The sequence below is a fragment of the Ascaphus truei genome, chromosome 9 (genome assembly GCF_040206685.1).
Source record: "Ascaphus truei isolate aAscTru1 chromosome 9, aAscTru1.hap1, whole genome shotgun sequence".
Lineage (NCBI taxonomy): Eukaryota > Metazoa > Chordata > Amphibia > Anura > Ascaphidae > Ascaphus > Ascaphus truei.
In genome coordinates, this window is record NC_134491.1 from 12,814,306 (window position 1) to 12,838,341 (window position 24,036).

A 24,036-nucleotide genomic window follows, 5' to 3' on the forward strand; every position below is an offset into this window, starting at 1 on the left:
GGGGGTGGAGGGGAGGTGAAGGGGGTGGGGGGTGGAGGGGAGGTGAAGGGGGGGGTGGAGGGGAGGTGAAGGGGGGGGGGGTGGAGGGGAGGTGAAGGGGGGGGGGTGGAGGGGAGGTGAAGGGGGGGGGGTGGAGGGGAGGTGAAGGGGGGGGTGGAGGGGAGGTGAAGGGGGGGGTGGAGGGGAGGTGAAGGGGGGGGTGGAGGGGAGGTGAAGGGGGGGGTGGAGGGGAGGTGAAGGGGGGGGTGGAGGGTGGAGGAGAGGTGAAGGGGGTGGTGGAGGGGAGGTGAAGGGGGTGGGGGGTGGAGGGGAGGTAAAGGGGGGGTGGAGGGGAGGTGAAGGGGGGGTGTGGAGGGGAGGTGAAGGGGGGGGTGGAGGGGAGGTGAAGGGGGGGGTGGAGGGGAGGTGAAGGGGGGTGGAGGGGAGGTGAAGGGGAGGTGAGGGGTGGGTGAGGGGAGGTGAAGGGGGGGGTGGAGGGGAGGTGAAGGGGAGGTGAGGTGAGGGGTGGGTGAGGGGAGGTGAAGGGGGGTGAGGGGAGGTGAAGGCCGCTCACTCAGCCGTCCGGCCGCTCCCTCAGCCGTCCGGCCGCTCCCTCAGCCGTCCGGCAGCTCCCACGTGGATCTGAGGCGGGAGGCAGCTTGTTGTGGCCGCTCCCCCGCTGTGTCCCGGGCGCTCGCTCCTCCGCTGACTGTAGCGGCGCCGGGGGGGGGAGGGGGTGGAGGGGAGGTGAAGGGGGGTGAGGGGAGGTGAAGGGGGGTGAAGGGGGTGAGGGTTGGGTGAAGGGGGGTGAGGGGAGGTGAAGGCCGCTCACTCACCCGTCCGGAAGGTCCCACGTGGATCTGAGGCGGGAGGCAGCTTGTTGTGGCCGCTCCCCCGCTGTGTCCCGGGCACTCGCTCCCCCGCTGACTGTAGCGGCGCCGGGGGGAGGAGGGGGGGGGGCTGAAAGCGCGGGAAACACGGGGAGAGGAGGAGGTGCGCGCGGGTGTGGAGGCTGATGTTCGGGGAGGAAGAGGCGGAGGCTCCGGGACCGGTGGGTATGTGAGCCCCACCCCCCGGGTTATACATGCTGCTAATGTACACCCCCCCCCCCCCACTGTGTGTGTGTGTGTCCCTGTGTGTGTGTGTGTGTCCCTGTGTGTGTGTGTGTGTGTGTGTGTCCCTGTGTGTGTGTGTGTGTGTCCCTGTGTGTGTGTGTGTGTGTGTGTCCCTGTGTGTGTGTGTGTGTGTCCCTGTGTGTGTGTGTGTGTGTCCCTGTGTGTGTGTGTCCCTGTGTGTGTGTGTCCCTGTGTGTGTGTGTGTCCCTGTGTGTGTCCCTGTGTGTGTCCCTGTGTGTGTCCCTGTGTGTGTCCCTGTGTGTGTCCCTGTGTCCTTTGGCCCGTCACTCCGCCTCAGGCCAATGAGAGGTGTGTGGGGGCGGGCCAAGGGACCAATCAGATTTCCCCTAGGGACACCGGACATCCAGGCAGGCAGGCAGGCATGCATGCATGCATACAGTGCTTTCACTAATATAGTATAAGATATAGATACTGTAGATAGATAGATATAGATACTGTAGATAGATAGATAGATAGATAGATAGATAGATAGATAGATATAGATACTGTAGATAGATAGATAGATAGATAGATATAGATACTGTAGATAGATAGATAGATAGATAGATAGATAGATAGATAGATAGATAGATAGATATACTGTAGATAGATATGTAGCCCCGGTCTTATTTTGCCTCCAGAGACCCCCTCTGTAGCGTGCCGAGCGATCGCGGGTGCCGCCGGAGGCAGCGACGGACTTGCCGGCACAATGCAAAGGTGGGGGCCGGAGCAGGGAGCGCTCCGCGTCCCCGGAGTCTCTGCGGCGTACCCGGCTAGCGGGGGCCGCCAAGACAGGTAGCGCGAGCGTGCGCATTGGTCGCGCAGGCGCTGTAAGGGTAGCGCACGCGGTCCCAATGCTAAAGAGGTCCTGAGTGGACTACAATTCCCAGCAGCCTCTGGGGATTGCCCTTTCACCCACATCACGTGCAGCCAGCCAGCAAATAGGGTTTCGCAGCTTCCCCTGTGGAGGAAGGCTACAATGTTGCGGGGACCACGTTTGGCAGTTGAAGCTGGGAGCAGGAAGGGGAAGGAAGGGTGTAGGGAGCAAGTGGCTCCTATACCAGGTAAGGTAGTTCCCCAGATCCCAGGCAGGCCCCAATCCCCACCAGGGTAGTGGGTAGGTACCGAGGGACGGCCCCTAGGTTAGGGACCCTGCCCTTAGGTAGTGTGTGTGCAGTCTTGTCAGTGTCACGGCTGTCAGTGCTGTGAGTGCTGACAAGAAGGACACAGGGCTGAGTGCAGTGCGGCTGCAGGCAGAGTGTGAGTGCAGTGGGTTGTTGCAGGCAGAGTTAGTGCAGTGGGTTGCTGCAGGTACAGTTAGTGCAGTGGGTTGCTGCAGGTACAGTTAGTGCAGTGGGTTGCTGCAGGTACAGTTAGTGCAGTGGGTTACTGCAGGTATTAGGGAGAAGTTAGTGAGAGGGGATCCAGGAGGTGAAGGGAGAGGTAGTGTGGGTGCAGGGGGTCAGTGACCCGCCTGCATAGGACAGTTCTACCCTGCAGGCCCTAGGAGTATTTCCTGAAGTCACCATAGATTGCTGTGCTGCAGGGACGGCCTATAGTGAGAGCGAGCATCACCCCTTACTGAGTACCAGTTAGGGACAAAGCACAGAGTTGCGGCGGTTGCAGTCATCTGGAACCAGACGGCTGGATACCGTAACATCTGGAGGCTACGTGTTGGAGGCTTCTGACCCTTTGTGAAGTTGTTGCCGGTCACCGCCGTGACCAGAAGGTATTATTACATCAAGTGCACCAACACCGGTCAACAGGCGCTGATCCCACCTTAGGCGTAACTCTTTAGGGACACTGAGCGAGTGGCTAAAGAACTGAGCCTATACCAATAGTACTATACATGGACACGGTGTGTGGAGCACGCGGTGAGGGGACGGAGACGTTGCTCCTGATGAGAGTGGCCGAGCCACTAAGGTTATACGAGCGTTAGAGTATGTGTATATGTTATGTGTTATTGCTACGTTGCATTATAGAGTGATAATGTTACCATGCATTATTACAGTAAAACTGGTTGCATTCATATGTGTGTTATTGTATTTCTTGCCCAGGGCAATCTCACGTCACGGGGATCCTGGGTAAGTGGAGGCGCTGCGCTATAAGTGTTACCCCAGGCTCCCAGCTAGCAGAGGCTCAGATCTCCTGGAGCCAGAGGTTGTGTACAGTGACCAGTAGTCTCTTTCGGGAGCGTCAGAAAAAGGGCTACAGATAGATATAGATAGAACATGCCAAAGCATGTAAGAAAGTGGCCTTGTCTATGTGACTATGTCTACCATGGCCGGCAAGTAACAATGGATGGGAACCTTTTGAATAAAATCAATAGGGGACTGAAGATATGATGGAAGAAACAAGACAATCTTGCAAGGGAACCTTCCACAGTGCCTCAAAAGCAGAGTGTTTGGCCCGTGTATCCCGCCCGAGCTCGCGTCTGGAGGTGACACTTGGCCCTTAAATGCCAAGACGATTCTGAAGTTTCAGAAAAACTCAAAGAAGTCTGGAGAGATGCATGCTGGGTATTACACAGAGTATGGAGAGATGCATGCTGGGTATTACAGAGTATGGAGAGATGCATGCTGGGTATTACCAGAAGAGACGGGAAAGAGAATGAATGGCTCAGAAACCAAACAAAAGTCCATGACACCATCAAATACAGTAAGTGAAGAAATAAGATGGTGGTGGGCTGGACACATCGCAAGAAATAACCATACTGTAGTTGGATAAAGATTGGATTCAAAGGGATGACAAAAGACCAAGACTACGACCAAAAGTAAGATGGCAGGATGAAATCAGGAACTTTGCTGTAACCGACATCCAGCAGTGAATCGACAAAGGCTGATGATATACAAACCCCTATCTATTATACATGTATATCTATATGTGCTTGTGTGTGATAATCTATTGATTTAATGGATCTGTATAACCAGTTTACTGTAAGCATATACAGGCATACCCCGCATTAACGTACGCAATGGGACCGGAGCATGTATGTAAAGCGAAAATTAGTTATTAGTTACTAGTTATTTGCTAGATTTGTTCCTTTACATTACCTGCAGGGAACTCTGTGATGTTACATCTTATAAGAAGTGTAGTTGTGACATTTAACTGGGCGGTTTCCATGACAGCGCATCTCTTATCGTACACCCAACATGGTATCGGCATTAAACATCTGCAAGTGGAGCTTTTATATGTATGTCTTTATTTATATAGCATCATTGATGTACATAGCGCGTCACAGCAGTAATACACGTGACAATCATAAAAATAACGAATAATGCATAAAAGGACGAAGCGCTTCAAACATAAAAGTAACATTTAGGAAAAGGAGTCCCTGCTCCGAAGAGCTTACAATCTAATTGGTAGGAAGAACGTACAGAGACAGGAGGAGGGCGTTCTGGTAAGTGCGTCTGCAAGGGGCCAAGGTTTATGTATGAGGTGTAAAGTATAAGCCATGGACTTACTCATATGCTTCCTTAAGCAGGTGTGTTTTGAGGTATCCTAAAGGTGGATAGAGAGGGTGCTAGTCGGGTATTGAGGGGAAGGGTATTTCAGAGGTGTGGGGCAGTCAGTGAGAAAGGTTTAAAGCAGGAGAGGGTGTTAGATACAAAGGGGGTAGAGAGAAGACATGCTTGAGCAAAACGCAAGAGTCGGGATGGTGCATAGCGAGAAATTAGGACTGAGATGTAAGGAGGAGCAGAAGAGTGTACGGGATTGTAAAGTTTTCTCCAGTAATCTTGTTCTTACCTTGCTTTGAAAAGTCCAGTACAAATAATAGCCCTTAGGATCCACCCGTAGGATCACCGGAGAAGCAATCAAGGTTTCCTAAATACAATTCAAAACGAAAATGTTAATAAACATACCTCTTAACCCCTTCACTGCAGACAGATCGGCAAAGCATTGTGGAGCAAGCACTGGAATTAAAATGTCCTTCCTATCACTTCTTCATTTTATTATGTTCCTCCTTTTATTTGTTTAATTAATTAGCAGCTACATGAGGAAGCATCCACATGGGGGAGAGCAGGCAGGGGGGCACAGGGCAAAAAGTTTATGCACCCCTCCATTAGAGTATCTGCTTTTGCTGATAATCTTCTACTATTCATAAGCAATCAGTTCTATCTTTATACAATCAAAATACAAAACAAGATCATGAAATATAAAACTGCTCCAGAGTGAAAAGAATTTGTAAAATTATGTCTCTAAATGTGAGCTATTCCAGAAAAAGGAACAAGGCAAGGTTGCCCACTTTCACCTCTTCTATTCAACCTAGCCATGGCAACAAAGCATCAAATGACGCAGCGGGGTCACGTGACGTGAAATCACGTGACCCCACATTTGACGCTTGAGACAAAGTAAGGGGGGGGGGGTTGCGAGCAGTGGGGGAGAGCAGGCAGGGGGGCACAGGGCAAAAAGTTTACGCACCCCTCCATTTGAGTATCTGCTTTTGCTGATAATCTTCTACTATTCATAAGCAATCAGTCCTATCTTTATCCAATCAAAATACATCTTGGGGTAAAAAGTGTCCATTCAGATGGAATTCCGAATCCAGTAAAAAACTTAGAGGTGCTTATACCCTAGCATATTAACAATCTTTATGCAATGAATATCTCCCCTGCCATAGAGCAAATAAACAATGATCTAATTTTGTGGAATAGATTACAATTGTTTTATATAGGCAGATACAATCTGATTAAAATGATGTATTTCCTAGAATCTTATATAAAATATTAATAGTACCGTATATATCACCTCTCAATATCTCAAACGGCTGAACAAGGCACTCCAAAAATTCATATGGAATGGGAGAAAAAACAAATTCATCTTCAACAACTGAAAGATTCTGGAGACCTAAACGTTGCTAATAAAAAACTCTACAATTCTGCTAGTCTCCGGAGATTTGCCAGGAATTGGATTTTGGACCTAAATACCTTTTCAAATCTGGAACAAGATCAAGAAATGGCAGGGGAGATCAACTTAAAATATCTATAGGTACCCCATACGCATGTCAAATATGGCCACAATCACAGTGTATTATTCAGGCACCTAGCTTTAAATCTATTCATCGACATTTTCGAGATAACCCAGCAGCTGCAGAGTCCCCGGACCGCTCGTCACCTGTGTGTGTGTGGTGTCTTCTCCGGAGCGGCCCTTCTCCTGCAGCGTCTCGTTGTCATGGCGACCTGTCACATGGCGACGCGTTGTCATATGAGGCTGTGACGCTGCAGGAGGGCGGCCTCTCCAAGGATCTGCCCGCGCCGGTGAGTACCTACAATTGACCCGTTTTCTCTCCCTCCCCTTTTCTTTACATTCTGTTTTCTGTATTGAATATATTTATATTTGAGGTGTTTGTGTAAGGATGCGGGACTCTCAGCGCTCACAGCGCGACCCCTCCCTACCTCTGAATGCCCCCGCTGCCGTGAGATGGCTCCCTCATCTCTCCCAACCTGCTCCCGCTGTGCGGGGGCGCCCCCGTCGTTCCTGACGGACTAACACCGCCCCTGCGGACACTCGGTGCTCTGGCGGCCCCCTCTGGTCCCGGGCGCGAGCTCTCCGACATTACGGAGCGCGCCAGGCAAGGATAATTTATTCACTGCACCAGCAGTGAAACCACGCCCCCAACTCTCACACGGCTGCTGCTTAACCCTAAACCTCCCCACCTGGCTGCCTACCATAGGAACCAATCCAGGACAGCTCCTCGTGTTCCTCCAAGACTGCCTCCGCTCCCTATTGGTCAGCCGCAATATATAGTACCTCTCTTGCCTCTCTCACATTGCTCGACATAGTCTCTTCCAGCGGATGCCTATGCTGGCTCTCTCTCTCTTCTCTTCGTTTATTCAGGTTACGACCCGGCTTGGCAGAATTCAGTCTCTGGCTCTGGACCCCGGCTCCCACTTGACCTCGCTGCTTCTCACGCCTCTCAATCTCAGCTTGGACTCTGACCTTCCGGATCTCTCCTCTCCCATACCTTGGCTAACGGCAATGACGATGCCTCTTCTTGTACCGGTACCGGCAAGTATTGCTACAGCTATTTCCACCTGGCCTGGCAACGCCAAAACACCACACTCCGGACACGCTCCTTCTGCTGCGGGTGCGTGCACATATACGTCCCCACCTCAGTATAAGGGACGGGTCTGGTCTGCGGGCAGCACCGGCGTAACAGTTGGTTGGGGTTATGTTGCCTCTGTCACAGCTGCTGGTTGGGGGGGAGGGTAAGTGCAGGGTAACCTTGCCTCCGTTACGGTAATGCCAGGTGGTGGCATGGTGGGCGAGCGGGCAGGGCTCAGTGTGCTGTGAGTACCTGGGGCCCATCTCGCGTCCGACGTGGTGTCAGCTGAACGTCTGGGACTTGGGACGCTCCCAGCTAACGGACCATGATTTAAACGTCATTGGCCTCACCTATTGGTGCAGCGCTGTGGCAGGGGTAGCACTTCCCCTTTAGCTGTATATGTATAAAAGCCGTGGTCATTGCACCTCCGCACCTTTGTGTGTGTGCTTTGTTTCTGGGGGTTTGGGGGAGCAACATCACCGGCTCTGAGATGGTGAATGTATGGACATGTTGCAGGCCTCTCCGACAGGACAGGTTCCGTCACCTGAGTAAATGCTCGTCCTCTTGTAAACAAACTCCGACCCATAAAGTCTCTTTATTGCATCTGATAGCCACGAGTATGCCAATCTCTCTGTTCCTCTTACATCGACATCATATCCTGTTTTGGCTCCAGATCTGTCTTGCTTCTCCCTTTTTGTTATTAAGAATCTTTTAATGTATTGTAACGGTCAGACCCCCACCCAATCTCATATTGGCCCCTGTGGGTGTAATCTGCTCCCAATTACATGTCTGTGTGATATGTGGTGCACCTGCTGGCAACAGGACTCCTGAGTCTCCCGCTGGTTGGTAATGGGGAATATCACCATGACAGGCGTCTGAGGTAGTGTTCTGAGTCCTACTCACCTTTGGTACAGCGCCCCTACGCTGGATCCCTACGGCGGCAGGGAGGAGTATCTGACAGGGAACTCCTTCTTACTGCATCCTCCTGGTAAATAACTCCACACTCACACAGGAGGGATCTTTTGAACCAGGGCATCTTTAATGTCATCTCCTCTGGCAGACTGCCCATCATAGCGGCCGTACTTAGCCGCTCATTTCCTTGAGGTACTCCATGCAGAAGGTTCCTCCTCTTAATTGAGTTGCTCTCCACCTCTCCCCTAATGGAGACCACCAGCTGTGCCAGGTCCCTGGACACAGTGTGTAATCAGCTTGCATTTGACTCTCTGACAGACAGACGTGAACTGCTGCAGACACTTCACTCAGGAACATAAGACCTTGGACTTTAGAACTGCTAACTTTAGGCAGTGCTATCTCTTATATAGACTCCAGAAAGACCCACCTCTATGTCACTAACAGTGGACACAAAGCATGCTGTCACTTCCTTTGCCACATATGACACTTCACCAGGGTTTGAGGGCAAACCTCCATGATAGTTACTGGCAACCCTGCCTTCTTACCAGGATTACTGCCAGCATGAGAGAGATCTGTACACCAATTTTACACATGGCTACAGTATCTATTAGGGTCACTTCTGCCCCCTGTGAACTGGTTAATATGTGCTCTGAATAATATAATAATTATTTATTATAACACCTTTTAGCTTACATTAAAATAAATTTCCTTACAAAATGACCACTGGGGTCTTCTTATGCCCTGTAAATAATACACATCTTTAGTAGCATTTCTGAGTTATAAAGAAGTGCATAAAATATTAAATGTTACCCCCTTCCCTCACAATTTTACCTTGGGAGTGCAGTTAGGTGAAAGGCCAGCGTGCTTGTGACACGCACGCTCCTCTCTGCTCCATGCTGTTTCCTCCTCTCCTTGGCCCCACCCCCAGGCTCCTGACACATCCTCCTGATTAGCTGCATTACCAAGCAGCAGCCAATCAGCATGGAGGAAGCTGCCCAGCCCCTTAGCCACAGCCCTACTCTCTCCCTGCTCTGGGAACTCCCGCATACCCCAAAGCCGGTTGGGTCACTATGTCCAGAGAAGAAATACCGGACACATACATGTACTGTATTACCTCTAATTTTTTACTGGACAGAGAGTCCAAATACAGGACAGTCTGGTTCAATACTGGACACCTGGCAACCCTACGTGCAGTAGCACAGGATTCTCCGGGGATCAGCCTCTTCTCACGCAGACCCGTGCACCCACCCACGTCGGAAGTCCAACTTCCATATCTGCCACGAGGCCCCAGCTCCCCTCAGGTCCGGCGGTGGAGGGGGAGCTCCCCGGCCTCACGGATGTTGGGCTAATTTTCCGGTAGAGGCCGGCACCAGAAGAGGCTTATCACGTGGGCTAATACGAATGCAGTCCGCGGGCTGGCCACACTGCACTAGTGGGTGCTGCAAAGTGTGGCCCTTGTGTTGAGTCAGCAGCGCGCATCGCATTAACCACTGCCCCCAAGTAGTGACATCCATGATAATTTAACACGTCGATAGTGACAAAAATATACACATATAGAACCCTATTGCAAAAGGCAGGAGGGATAAAACACTATAATACTTACATAATCCCGTTACTATATACATATGCGCATCAGAAATGATCATATTCAATTATCTAGAGCATAGTGCTCAACTCCAGTCCTCAAGCCCCCCACACCCCAACAGGTCACGTTTTCAGGATACCCCAGCTTCAGCACAGATGGCTCAATCAGTCCCTGCTTCAGCACAGGTGGCTCAATCAGAGGCTCAGTCTTCGACTGGGCCTCTGATTGAGCCAACTGTGCTGAAGCAGGGATATCCTGAAAATCTGACCTGTTGAGGGGCTCGAGGACTGAGTTGAGCCCCCCTGATCTATAGAAACCCTGGCTTGTCTACCAATCTGTGGGTAGACAAAATATTCTAGCAACCTACTTGAAAAATAGTGCAGTTGTATATTGGTCAGTTAATGTTAATCTTAACAAGAGATTACATGAAGGCAAAACACAACCCAATCTCAGGAACGATAACCATGAACAAGATCAGAGAATTACATGTGAGAGTACAAGAGATCAATAAAACATTGTATATCCAGTGCAACGTTAACCTACTAGCATTAGAAAGAGCGACAATCAGCTGATACTACAGGAATGATGGTTGACCTAAGAAGAAGACTTATTGGTATCGAATTGGGACAAAAGATTTGATGCAAGGACAAAGTGGAAAAAAAATGGCAGCTAGAGATTTGGCAGAAGCCACGATCCTAACAATAAAACAATAGAAATAAATAATCATATAATAATAGTAATATTCAAATAAACAGACGAGAGAATAGGCATGAAAATAAAAAAAAGTTATAACCAAAGAGAAAAACATTAAAGATAAAAACATAAACATAAGAGAGAAATAAAGACAAATGTCAAATGTTCTCAGCCAAAGAAGCAATATTTTGGCTATGTAGATAGTAAAAATGACCACCTCTCAAGGGTCAGGCTTTAAAAAGTCTTTGTTGGACCCCTAGGGCATCCAGACCTCCCAAACGCAAGGTAGAAGTCTTCCACGTCATTATCTACATCAGCGGTGCGCAAAGTGGGGGGCGCAACCCCCAGGGGGGGCGGGAGATTGTGCTGGGGGGGCGCGGGCAGTTGCAGAGGCCCCGCGCTCTTCCCCCAGGCATTTAAATTAAATTCTGGGGGATCGCGTGAGGCCCCTGCAACTGTTTACTTACCGGGATTCAGCCGTCTGTGTTGCGTCACCATGGCAACGCGGCATCAATAGACGCCGCGGCACCATGTGACCTGACGTCACACGCCCACGCAGCGTCATCTGACGCGGCTGAAGGAAGGCAGGGGGGCGCGGGAGCCGGGGCAGAGAGACAGGGGGGCGCAGCACAAAAAGTTTGCGCTCCCCTGATCTACATGACGATGTTGGAGCATACACTTCGATTATTTGAAGCCTGTATCTCTTTGGGCCTCATGCAGAGAGCAGCGCTATTTAAAATCTCGCCATTTTCCGGAGAAAATCGCGCAAAAAACAGCTGAAAATGGAGAGGTAGGATAAAAGCGCCATTTTTTTTTCTATTTATAAATCTCGCCGCGCGGCTGGCGAGAAACTACATCTCGCCAGTCTGAAAAATATCCGAATTCAGAAAGGCGCGCTCGCCATCTAGCGGCTGTTTTTGGCGCGATTTTCTTCAATTTTCTCCGCCAACTAAAGTTGGCAAGAAGCAGGAGGTCGCCGGCTATAGGGGAAAAAAAAATGCGCGATTTTTTTTCTCCCTTTCAGCTGCGCGCATCTCCTCATTTACAATTCTCCACATGCAGTAATGCTAAAAATAGCGGATTTCGCCCATTTCTGCATATGGAGAATAAAACTCTCCATTAAACCTACTTTTTATTCCCCTCTCCAATTTTAAATAGCGCTGCTCTCTGCATGAGGCCCTTTGTCGGACAGTTGGAAACCGGCTATAAGCTCAGGCAAATACTAAAGCAATTCCAACTGAAGATAGAAAGCAGGGCACATGTAGGGTTGTGGAAATGCTGTATGTGAGGTAATAGAGGGTTGGAGATAGGGTGCAAGTATATGCGGACCTGCACCCTGAGCTGTAGACAGGAGATTTCTCCTCCGTGGCGGATCAGCTGCGACTACCATGAATCACCCGTTGCTCCGTATCAATTCCCAGTATGGAGAAGATCCACTACTCACGATTAATCACCGCTCACCTCTCCTCATAGCCATGAGGTGCACCTAGAAGAGGTGATCCGTGTCCCCCTGTGGCGTCTCTCCGATCAGCAAAACGAAGCAGGAACAGATAATCAGAAGCACAGCTGCCCCTTAAAGATACAGAACTCACCAGCAATAAAGTAAGGTAAAAATACTTTATTGGGCTACATAAAAAAGATACAAAGATCCACTGACAAAAAGGATCCTCCTCCCACGCGTTTTATGCCCTCTCTGTTAATATTATATTAAGATTCAATTTATTTTTAGATGCATGATTATTTGTTTCACCTGTTCTATAGATTTCAATAATCACTACCAAAAATTTGTCTCACTGCTTTTTTACTTTTGATGTATTAAGTGTTATTAGATGTCTTTTTCTCTGATTATAATTGGGGGGGGGGTGGGGGGCTTAAATAGTACCTTCTCTCGTCCTTCACCACACTCCTTGAAAAAGCGCCAGAGAGAGCATGAAACGCGTGGGAGCAAGATCCTTTTTGTCAGTGGATCTTTGTATCTGTGCAATTTAGCCCAATAAAGTGTTTGTACCTTACTTTATTGCTGGTGAGTTCCGTGTCTTTAAGGGGCGGCCGTGCTTCTGATCACCTGTTCCTGTATCTCTTTGTCAACTGGATGACGATGTTGGCTGCTCTTTCCGATGAGCTTTCATACTCCACTATGTTATTTCTCCATCTCTTGTTAATGATGAATCCTACGCCACTGATTCTTCCATTAACCGTACCTCTGTAATAGAATAGGTGTCCACTTTTGAGCTCAACGAGGCCTTCATCTTTTCTTCTAACTTCACTAAGGCCAACAATGTCCCATTGAATCTTTTCACGTTCGTCCAGCAGGTGTAGATAGCCAAGAATAACGGTAACAGGAAGGAACGGGGTGACCGATTGGTAGAATATGCAGTATGGGAAAACTTCTACATCACGAATTCATTCTCAAGAAGAATCCAAATAAAAAATGGACATGGAATGGACCCAATGGAGTTGAGAATTAAATCGACTATATCCTAGCTAACAAGAAACACAATTGAAGACTGCACAGTCCTTAACCGTTTTGACACAGTGAGTGATCACGGATTGGTTCGTTGCAGATTACATCCGAATGCGAAGTTGGGAAGAAGAGAACTAATTAAAAATAAGACAAAAACAATCAACATCAATAAACTCAAGAATAACAGCAGAGAATCCTAAGGAGAACTGAGACATCTCTTCAGCGCGGGGGCACTTTAACAAACGGGTATAAAGAATTTATTAAGATTGTAGTTAAAAGCGCAGAAAAAATTAGAGGAATGGCTAACAAAAAAAACAGATAAGAAGATATCTGATGGGACAAAACAATTAATAAGGAGACAACAAGAAATGAAGCAATCCCAACTGGTATGTAGGAGGAACGTACAGAGACAGTGGGAGGGCATGGGGGAGGCCTTTATCCTGCAGTGTATCAACAAAGGCAAAGATGATGATATATATATATATATTCAAATATATATGTTTCTTAAATAATTTATTGAGATTTTCAAAAAGTTAAAAAAAAGTAAATGAAAGAAAACATGACTAACTTCTGCTTAAATATATATATATATATGTATATATATATATATATATATATATATAACACATTAAAGCTGCAGTTCAGGCAATATCCTGCATGTGTGTTTTTTTTAATAAATCAGTTCTGTAGTAAGAAAAAATACTTTTAGCATTTTCAGTTTTTAAAAAAACAACTTTGAAAGACCAATTTTCTTGTATTCTATTTTAACAGCCATTTGCTAAGGCACTGCCCCTTCGTGTCCTGTCACAAGCCCTGGCACACCCCTTTGTCAGCCCTGCCCTTCCTCTAGCACATGTCAGTGCAGGAGTGCTCATGAATATTCATGAGCTTCCACTGACAGACAAGCAGATTATAAACAAATCCCAGCTTTTAATATGTCACCAAATTTCGACCTATCAATATATGGAGAACGAATTGAGCTGCAGCTATACAGTTCTTTAGGTAATTAGAGATTGCCCACATGAAACTATTGAAGTAAAAAAATAAATGTAAAAAAAAAAAAAAAAAAAAGGCTGAACTGCAGCTTTAAGTCATAAATCGCATACTGCAGGGGGGGGGGGGGGGAGGGGATAGGCTTCAGTCAGATACATTCCAGGATACACTGTTTTGAAGTAAAAAACCTTTCTTGCTTTATCCATTGTAACATCGCCGGAAGAAGAGATCAGTTTATCTCGAAAGCTCGCACAAATAAAAGCATTTCGTTAGCCACAGACCGGTATCATCTATTCATTTTTGATTATTAAGCTCTGCTAACACGGTACAGATACATATACACACACACACATATATATATATATATATATATATATATATGAACCATTTGCGTTGCAAAGAGTTCCCTATTGCAGAGAAGAGGTGAAAATACCCATAAAATATAAACTATTGTATTTATGTGAAAATATTAGACAAGGTAGACTGGAATGTATACCCCCTCTTCAGCTATGTTGAAATAGCCATAGGGGTGGTGCTCCTCTGGGTAAGGTAGGTACGTATACTATACAAGAAAAAGGAACCCAGTTTGGGCACTCTGCCACCGGTCTGGATGATTAATGATTGATTTAATAAACTTTGTTTACAACAACGAATATAAAATAACGGGTGTTAAAAAACAAGAATGGACGCACACACGATCCAGGCAGGAGTACTGCGATATGTGCTATTTAATGAATGAAAGGCCCCACTGTGTAGGGGAACAGCAGGGGTAACGGGTTACCCACACGAGGAAAACCAGCAGGGGTAACGGGTTACCCACACGAGGAAAACCAGTCCTGTACATATGGGCTGGTGAGAATGGTTAAGCAGTGGTCCAGGATCAGTACCTTGCCCTAATAACTGCACTATGAGCACTGGAGTCCTGTCCCTGTGGTACTGTATACTGGTTAGAGTCCTGACCCTGTGGTACCTGTAACGGTTCATAGTCTGACCTGTGGTACTGGTAACTGGTTAGAGAATCCAGATCCAGTACTGGTACTGTATACTGGATAGAGTCCGACCCGGTGAGTACTGTATACTGGTTATGAGTCCTGACCTGTGGTACTGTATACTGGTTAGAGTCCTGACCCTGTGGTACTGTATACTGGTTAGAGTCCTGATCCCGTGGTACTGTATACTGGTTAGAGTCCTGATCCCGTGGACTGTATACTGGTTAGAGTCCTGATCCGTGGTACTGTATACTGGTTAGAGTCCTGATCTGTGGTACTGTATACTGGTTAGAGTCCTGATCCTGTGGTACTGTATACTGGTTAGAGTCCTGATCCCGTGGTACTGTATACTGGTTAGAGTCCTGATCCGTGGTACTGTATACTGGTTAGAGTCCTGACCCTGTGGTACTGTATACTGGTTAGAGTCCTGACCCTGTGGTACTGTATACTGGTTAGAGTCCTGACCCTGTGGTACTGTATACTGGTTAGAGTCCTGATCCCGTGGTACTGTATACTGGTTAGAGTCCTGATCCTGTGGTACTGTATACTGGTTAGAGTCCTGATCCTGTGGTACTGTATACTGGTTAGAGTCCTGATCCCGTGGTACTGTATACTGGTTAGAGTCCTGACCTGTGGTACTGTATACTGGTTAGAGTCCTGATCCCGTGGTACTGTATACTGGTTAGAGTCTTGATCCCGTGGTACTGTATACTGGTTAGAGTCCTGATCCGTGGTACTGTATACTGGTTAGAGTCCTGATCCATGGTACTGTATACTGGTTAGAGTCCTGATCCTGTGGTACTGTATACTGGTTAGAGTCCTGATCCTGTGGTACTGTATACTGGTTAGAGTCCTGATCCTGTGGTACTGTATACTGGTTAGAGTCCTGACCCTGTGGTACTGTATACTGGTTAGAGTCCTGATCCCGTGGTACTGTATACTGGTTAGAGTCCTGATCCTGTGGTACTGTATACTGGTTAGAGTCCTGACCCTGTGGTACTGTATACTGGTTAGAGTCCTGACCCTGTGGTACTGTATACTGGTTAGAGTCCTGACCCTGTGGTACTGTATACTGGTTAGAGTCCTGACCCTGTGGTACTGTATACTGGTTAGAGCCCTGACCCTGTGGTACTGTATACTGGTTAGAGTCCTGACCCTGTGGTACTGTATACTGGTTAGAGTCCTGATCCCGTGGTACTGTATACTGGTTAGAGTCCTGACCCTGTGGTACTGTATACTGGTTAGAGTCCTGACCCTGTGGTACTGTATACTGTTTAGAGTCCTGACCCTGTGGTACTGTATACTGGTTAGAGCCCTGACCCTGTGGTACTGCATACTGGTTAGAGTCCTGATCCTGTGGTACTGTATACTGGTTAGAGCCCTGACCCTGTGGTACTGTATACTGGTTAGAGCCCTGACCCTGTGGTACAGTATACTGGTTAGAGTCCTGACCCTGTGGTACTGTATACTGGTTAGAGTCCTGACCCTGTGGTACTGTATACTGGTTAGAGTCCTGACCCTGTGGTACTGTATACTGGTTAGAGTCCTGACCCTGTGGTACTGTATACTGGTTAGAGTCCTGATCCTGTGGTACTGTATATTGGTTAGAGTCCTGACCCTGTGGTACTGTACAGTATACTGGTTAGAGTCCTGACCCTGTGGTACTGTATACTGGTTAGAGCCCTGACCCTGTGGTACTGCATACTGGTTAGAGTCCTGATCCTGTGGTACTGTATACTGGTTAGAGCCCTGACCCTGTGGTACTGTATACTGGTTAGAGCCCTGACCCTGTGGTACTGTATACTGGTTAGAGTCCTGACCCTGTGTACTGTATACTGTTAGAGTCCTGACCCTGTGGTACTGTATACTGGTTAGAGTCCTGACCCTGTGGTACTGTATACTGGTTAGAGCCCTGACCCTGTTGTACTGTATACTGGTTAGAGCCCTGACCCTGTGGTACTGTATACTGGTTAGAGTCCTGATCCTGTGGTACTGTATACTGGTTAGAGTCCTGACCCTGTGGTACTGCATACTGGTTAGAGTCCTGACCCTGTGGTACTGTATACTGGTTAGAGTCCTGACCCTGTGGTACTGTATACTGGTTAGAGCCCTGATCCCGTGGTACTGTATACTGTTTAGAGTCCTGATCCTGTGGTACTGTATACTGGTTAGAGTCCTGATCCTGTGGTACTGTATACTGGTTAGAGTCCTGATCCTGTGGTACTGTATACTGGTTAGAGTCCTGACCCTGTGGTACTGTATACTGGTTAGAGTCCTGATCCTGTGGTACTGTATACTGGTTAGAGTCCTGATCCTGTGGTACTGTATATTGGTTAGAGTCCTGACCCTGTGGTACTGTACAGTATACTGGTTAGAGTCCTGACCCTGTGGTACTGTATACTGGTTAGAGCCCTGACCTGTGGTACTGCATACTGGTTAGAGTCCTGATCCTGTGGTACTGTATACTGGTTAGAGCCCTGACCCTGTGGTACCGTATACTGGTTAGAGCCCTGACCCTGTGGTACTGTATACTGGTTAGAGTCCTGACCCTGTGGTACTGTATACTGGTTAGAGTCCTGACCCTGTGGTACTGTATACTGGTTAGAGTCCTGACCCTGTGGTACTGTATACTGGTTAGAGCCTGACCCTGTGGTACTGTATACTGGTTAGAGTCCTGATCCGTGGTACTGTATACTGGTTAGAGTCCTGATCCTGTGGTACTGTATACTGGTTAGAGTCCTGACCCTGTGGTACTGTATACTGGTTAGAGTCCTGACCTGTGGTACTGTATACTGGTTAGAGCCCTGACCCTGTGGTACTGTATACTGGTTAGAGTCCTGATCCCGTGGTACTGTATACTGGTTAGAGTCCTGATCCTGTGGTACTGTATACTGGTTAGAGTCCTGACCCTGTGGTACTGTATACTGGTTAGAGTCCTGACCCTGTGGTACTGTATACTGGTTAGAGTCCTGACCCTGTGGTACTGTATACTGGTTAGAGCCCTGACCCTGTGGTACTGTATACTGGTTAGAGTCCTGATCCCGTGGTACTGTATACTGGTTAGAGTCCTGATCCCGTGGTACTGTATACTGGTTAGAGTCCTGACCCTGTGGTACTGTATACTGGTTAGAGTCCTGATCCTGTGGTACTGTATACTGGTTAGAGTCCTGATCCTGTGGTACTGCATACTGGTTAGAGTGTTGCCACTATTTAGGGATAGTAAGTGTAGCACACACTTCAGCAGTAACCTGTGCAGCTATGTTTATAATGTAATACTATGGGCGGTGCCCACAATCTGATGCTGTGTCAATCCCCGATGGCCAGCCAGAGGTAACCAGTAAGGATGGAGATGCTAGATACTGTATATATATTATGATACTTTGGAGATCAGTCCGGGGGGAACGTTTTATTTTGAGTTGTTTATCTCCAAAATCCTGAAATGTTAAACCATGGCTAGACTGGTACTTTGCGTGTGAATTTGCATTGATTTGCCTTACAAATGACACTCAAATATCACTGCAGCAGCTAAAACAAACTACAACATGTACTATCACATTATAATAACGTTTAAGCATGTGCGGTTTAACTCCCTCACTGCCAGACGCTGAGAATGGCAGAAGACCACGCAACATCACACGCTGCAAACATACAGTATATGCCAAGATCCCACAGCCGCTCACAAACATCACACACTTAATGTAAAAGGATCATACTGCTGTGGTGTATATGATTCAATGCAGCAAATGTGACCAAGGGTGCTACATTGGATGAAACCCGTCAAAAACGTAAAGCCACAGACACAGACACACAATAACACACCATGAAGGAGGGAGATACTGCACAGACACACAATAACACACCATGAAGAAGGAAGATACTGCACAGACACACAATAATACACCATGAAGAAGGAAGATACTGCACAGACACACAATAACACACATGAAGGAGGGAGATACTGCACAGACACAATAAAAAACCATGAAGAAGGAAGATACTGCACAGACACAATAACACACCATGAAGAAGGGAGATACTGCACAGACACACAATAACACACCATGAGGAAGGAAGATACTGCACAGACACACAATAACACACCATGAAGGAGGACGATACTGCACAGACACACAATAACACACCATGAAGAAGGGAGATACTGCACAGACACACAATAACAAACCATGAAGGAAGATACTACACAGACACACAATAACACACAATGAAGAAGGAAGATACTGCACAGACACAATAACACACCATTAAGGAGGAAGATACTGCACAGACACACAATAACACACCATGAAGAAGGGAGATACTGCACAGACACACAATAACACACCATGAAGGAGGAAGATACTGCACAGACACACAATGAAGAAGGAAGATACTGCACAGACTCACAATAACACATCATGAGGTAGGAAGATAATGCACAGACACACAATAACACACCATGAAGAAGGAACATACTGCACAGACAGACACACAATAACACACAAGGAAGGAAGATACTGCACAGACACAATAACACACCATGAAGAAGGAAGATACTGCACAGACACACAATAACACACATGAAGGAGGAAGATACTGCACAGACACACAATAACACACCATGAAGGAAGACAGTGCATATATTAAAACAAGTGAAAAAGTGATGAATATACAAATATAGTAAAAAAAATTGTGATACGCAGCTCAACCAATGAGGATCCTCCTACGATCCTTTGTAGATGATGATGTGTTTCGGGAGCGCAGAATCGTGAAATGATACAGAACAGCATATAGTGCAGGATTGCAAATATACCACATTATTACGTGGCGGTATCTTGAAATGGATGGACTCTACCAGTCTGCCTCAGTCCTCTCTGGGTGCCCTGGAGATCGCCAGTGAGGGGATGAGGGCACAGAGAGAATATATGTATAAAAATATGGTTATATGAAAGAGTTAAAGTAAAGTTTTTTAAATACAAAATGGACCTCAATGGACCATGTGAGTTGTGGCATTGCCCACCTATGAAAATACTCTTTCACTTAATAATGTGGTATATTGGGCAATCCTGCACTATATACTTTTATAATTTCATGATTCCTCGCTCCCGAAACACATCATCATCCTCATCATCATCAGATAAACATAAGTACCAGATTCCAGTGTTCCCGACACAATGTGGCTCGTGCTCACTTTCACATAGCACTAAATAAGAGTTCGTTTAATGCGGGATTGAAGCTTTCCAAGTAAGCCAGTTCTACTGAGAAGTCATTAAAAACACATTTTGACCGCTAAGTTGACCGTCCCGTTAAAATGAGTACATTGTCCTCACTCGCTCTTATTAGGGATGGAGCCTGAGAAATGCTGATTAACTCCTTCAGAGCCGCGGCCCAACTCGATTTATACTGCATATTTGCAGGGACGCGTTTCACATGGGGGGGGGGGGGATTAAATTCTTGTGGTCTCTCTATATCAGTGATTTTCAACCGGGGTTCCGCGTCTGCCGGGGGGGGGGGGGACATGGTGACCTCAGCGCCACCCTGGACGAGGCCTTACAGAGAGAATAGGGGCGAGAGGAAGCGAGAGAAGGGGGGGTTTAGACGGTTATGGGAGGTGAAGGGGGGAGGGGAGGTGAAGGGGGGCGGAGGGGAGGTGAAGGGGGGGCGGAGGGGAGGTGAAGGGGGGCAGAGGGGAGGTGAATGGGGGGCGGAGGGGAGTGGAGGGGAGGTGAAGGGGGGGCGGAGGGAAGGTGAAGAGGGGGCGGAGGGAGGTGAAGGGGGGGCGGAGGGAGGTGAAGGGGGGGCAGAGGGAGGTGAAGGGGGGGCAGAGGGGAGGTGAAGGGGGGCGGAGGGGAGGGCAGAGGGGAGATGAAGGGGGGCGGAGGGAGGTGAAGGGGAGGGCAGAGGGGAGATGAAGGGGGGGCGGAGGGGAGGTGAAGGGGGGCAGAGGGGAGGTGAAGGGGGGGCGGAGGGGAGGTGAAGGGGGGCGGAGGGGAGGTGAAGGGGGGGCAGAGGGAGGTGAAGGGGGGGCGGAGGGGAGGTGAAGGGGAGGGCAGAGGGGAGATGAAGGGGGGGCGGAGGGGAGGTGAAGGGGGGCGGAGGGGAGGTGAAGGGGGGGCGGAGGGGAGGTGAAGGGGAAGGGGGGGGCGGAGGGGAGGTGAAGGGGGGGGCGGAGGGGAGGTGAGGGGGGCGGAGGGGAGGTGGATGGGGGGGCAGAGGGGAGGTGGATGGGGGGGCAGAGGGGAGTGGATGGGGGGGGCAGAGGGGGGGAGGGGAGAGGAGGGGGAGGAGGAGGGGAGGGAGGGGGGAGGGGGGGGAAGGAGGGGTGAAGGGGGGATGAAGGGAGGTGGAGGGGAGGGGGGGTGAAGGGGGGATGAAGGGAGGTGGAGGGGGGTGAGAGGGGAGGTCAAGGGGGGGTTAAGGGGGGTGGTGAGGGGAGGTCAAGGGGAAGGGGTGAGGGGTGAGGAGAAAGGGGGGGAAGGGAAGAGGGGGGGGAAAGTGAGGAGGGGGGGGGAAGTGAGGGGGGGATGAAGTGGGGGGGGGGGGGTGCGGGAGGTGAGGGGGGGGAGGTAAGTGACAATGTATCATGTGGCCGCTGGCTCCCCTTCCCCCACTGTCTGCCGGTCGTGTGTCCCCCCCGAAACCTTCCGTCTGCAGACGGGGGTGCGTGCATGCGTCGGCCGCTCCCCTCACCCGCCTGCTCCCACGTGGATGTGAGGCAGGAGACAGCATGTTTGAAATTGTCGTGGCCGCTCCCCCGTGTGTGTGTGTGTGACCACACGGGCCAATGAGAGGTGTGCGGGGGCAGGCGGGCCAAGGGAGCCATCTCATTGGCCTGAGGCGGAGTGACGGGCCAAAGGTCCAATGTGATAGACACAGGACACAGGACACATAGTCCCCTAGACACAGGGAGACACAGGACAGACAGGCAGACATACATACAACGGTTTGAGAAATATATATATAGATATACATATTTGATTTTTTTTTATATATCTACTTCATATCAGTTATCACCACTGTTATGTATACTATCTGTTCACTGGATACGTTTATAATACTCACAGGTCACATTGTTCCACACAATATTAGTGCGCTCTATGCCCTGGGTTTACTCAAGGAGTTAAGCAAAATCACAGCCACTTGAGGAAGCTAATGACGTGTTAATTGGCTCAATGCCTTATAATGCAACAGGGAACAGAATACACAGTCTATGTACCCCCGAATATTCCATCTCATTCTGAGCTCTGCAATGTGTAACGCAGGGGAGGCCAACTCCAGTCCTCAAGGGCCACCAACAGGCCAGGTTTTAAGGATATCCCTGCGTCAACACTGGTGACACGTCAAAATGATTGAGCCACCTGTGCTGAAGCAGGAATATCTCTAACACCTGGCCTGTTGGTGGCCCTCGAGGACTGGAGTTGGCCGCTCTTGGTGTGTGTGTATATATATATATATAGTGAATTCTCTGAGACATTCAGTGTCTGGGATGCTGTTCGCTGTTGCACTTAAATAAAACCAGGTATTGATTTTAACAAATTCCAAAATGAAGTGGAACTGTAGGTGGATAAATAATGAGACAGAGGTACTCTAACTCAGGGGTGCTCAACTCCAGTCCTCACCCCCTCCCCTCAACGAGAGAGAGAGAGAGAGAGAGAGAGAGAGAGAGAGAGAGAGAGAGAGAGAGAGAGAGAGAGAGAGAGAGAGAGAGAGAATAGAAAGGTGGTGAATAATATTTCTAAGAACTTGCTTATCTTGGCAATCTTTTAGCCCCCAGAGACACTGAAGGTAACAACTTTGACCCTTCAATGCTGGTCTCCGCAGTGCTGTACATATCATTTTACAGGTACAATGAGTTCCTGCCCTGAAGAGCTTACAATCTAATTCCGGTGCCGGAGGCAGAGAGATACAGTGACTTCCCCAAGGTCACCAGCAGAGCTGGTGCTGGAATTCGAACCGTGTTCACCCACTTCAAAGGCTCTCACCACCGAGTTTCTCCTCCAGCCCCATCTACCCAGCCCAGCGAGGTAATTGCAGTTGCCAAATCGCAATACTCACATCGTCCCACTTGATAAAACGCTCCCCCTTGGACAGGTAAGGTTTGACCTCCAGGGGACTCAGGATGGGTGTCAGCATTGACATGCTGTCCTCTGTTCTGTGACCTCGTTCCCTTGGTGTTCCTGTCTCTCTCCCTCTTCACATCATGCCCCTGGCTGTGTGCCGTCCTCCTGATCTCATCATAACCCAGGGAACGTCGCAACCAAATGAGTTAGGTGCTTCCAATCTGCATTGTAAATGAGTTGGCCGTGGAGAGCAGGTCCCCGTGCTGCAAGCTGCCACTTCTCAGGAGACACTGCGTGTGGGATGGCTACGTCACAGGTTGGACGTGGGGGGAGCGGGCACGGGGGGTGGGAGGGGAGCCGCTTTACACAATAATGCAAATAAATGCTAAGAAAACCTCTGCAAACTTTAACCGGGAACTTCCTTTTTTTTTAAATTTACGCTTCCGGAGAGAACCATCCACTTATCTCTTGTCGGCTTCACCACAGTGTGGAAACCTATTGAGACATTGCAAGGCCTTGCTGCAGACATGTCACACGTTAAAGACATTTATGACCATGTGGCATGAAGGGGTGACTGCCCCCCCAAAAAACATTGCAGTCCCGCCACCCCGCATATTGCTGCATGATAATGCACGACTGTGAAGGATTTAATACCCTGTTGGAATAATAGTTTGTTATTACTCGAGGGGAGGACCTGTGCAGTGATAGACCAGGCGGGCTAGTAATGAATCTCAGAGCGCTGCAGCCTCTCTGATAGTTTCAGTGCTGGAGAAGAGACCGGTTCCATACAAATGAAAAAGGAAAAATATCTTCTCCAGCACAGAGGCTGCTTCTTAGCACACTGACTGCACGCCTGAGAGGGGCATGCACGTACATCGTCAATGTACCGGTGTCTGCTTGGGATTTGGGCAGTGTTAAGGAGTCAGGGAGCGTTACATGTACCAATAGGAGGAGTTATAGGGAGAGGTTATATGGGGTAATAGGAGGAGTTTTAGGGAGGGGATATATGGGGCATTAGGAGGATTTATAGGGAGCGGTTATATGGGGCAGTAGGAGGAGTTATAGGGAGAGGTTATATGGGGCATTGGGAGGAGGTATAGGGACTGGTTATGTGGGGTAATAGGAGGAGTTATAGGGAGGGGATATATGGGGCACTAGGAGGAGTTATAGGGAGCGGGTTATATGGAGCAATAGGAGTTATAG

General features: G+C 48.6%; 1 protein-coding gene across 5 annotated transcripts in view; it reads right to left on the minus strand.

Annotated features, from left to right (window-relative positions):
- Positions 1–23,155, minus strand: part of PLCB2 (phospholipase C beta 2) — a 154,598-nt gene extending 131,443 nt beyond the window's left edge. For 2 of the 5 annotated variants that reach the window (XM_075613371.1, XM_075613373.1), the window contains exons 1-2: positions 22,829–23,149; positions 4,842–4,919 (exon numbers count right to left, since the gene is read on the minus strand). In XM_075613371.1, the coding sequence (XP_075469486.1) occupies positions 4,842–4,919; positions 22,829–22,912 (162 nt within the window). In that variant the 5' untranslated portion in view covers positions 22,913–23,149. Of the gene's footprint in view, positions 1–4,841; positions 4,920–22,828 lie in introns of those variants that run through there. The other 3 variants (XR_012803755.1, XR_012803756.1, XM_075613372.1) reach the window with 3 other exon arrangements.
- Between the last annotated feature and the right edge of the window lie 881 nt (positions 23,156–24,036).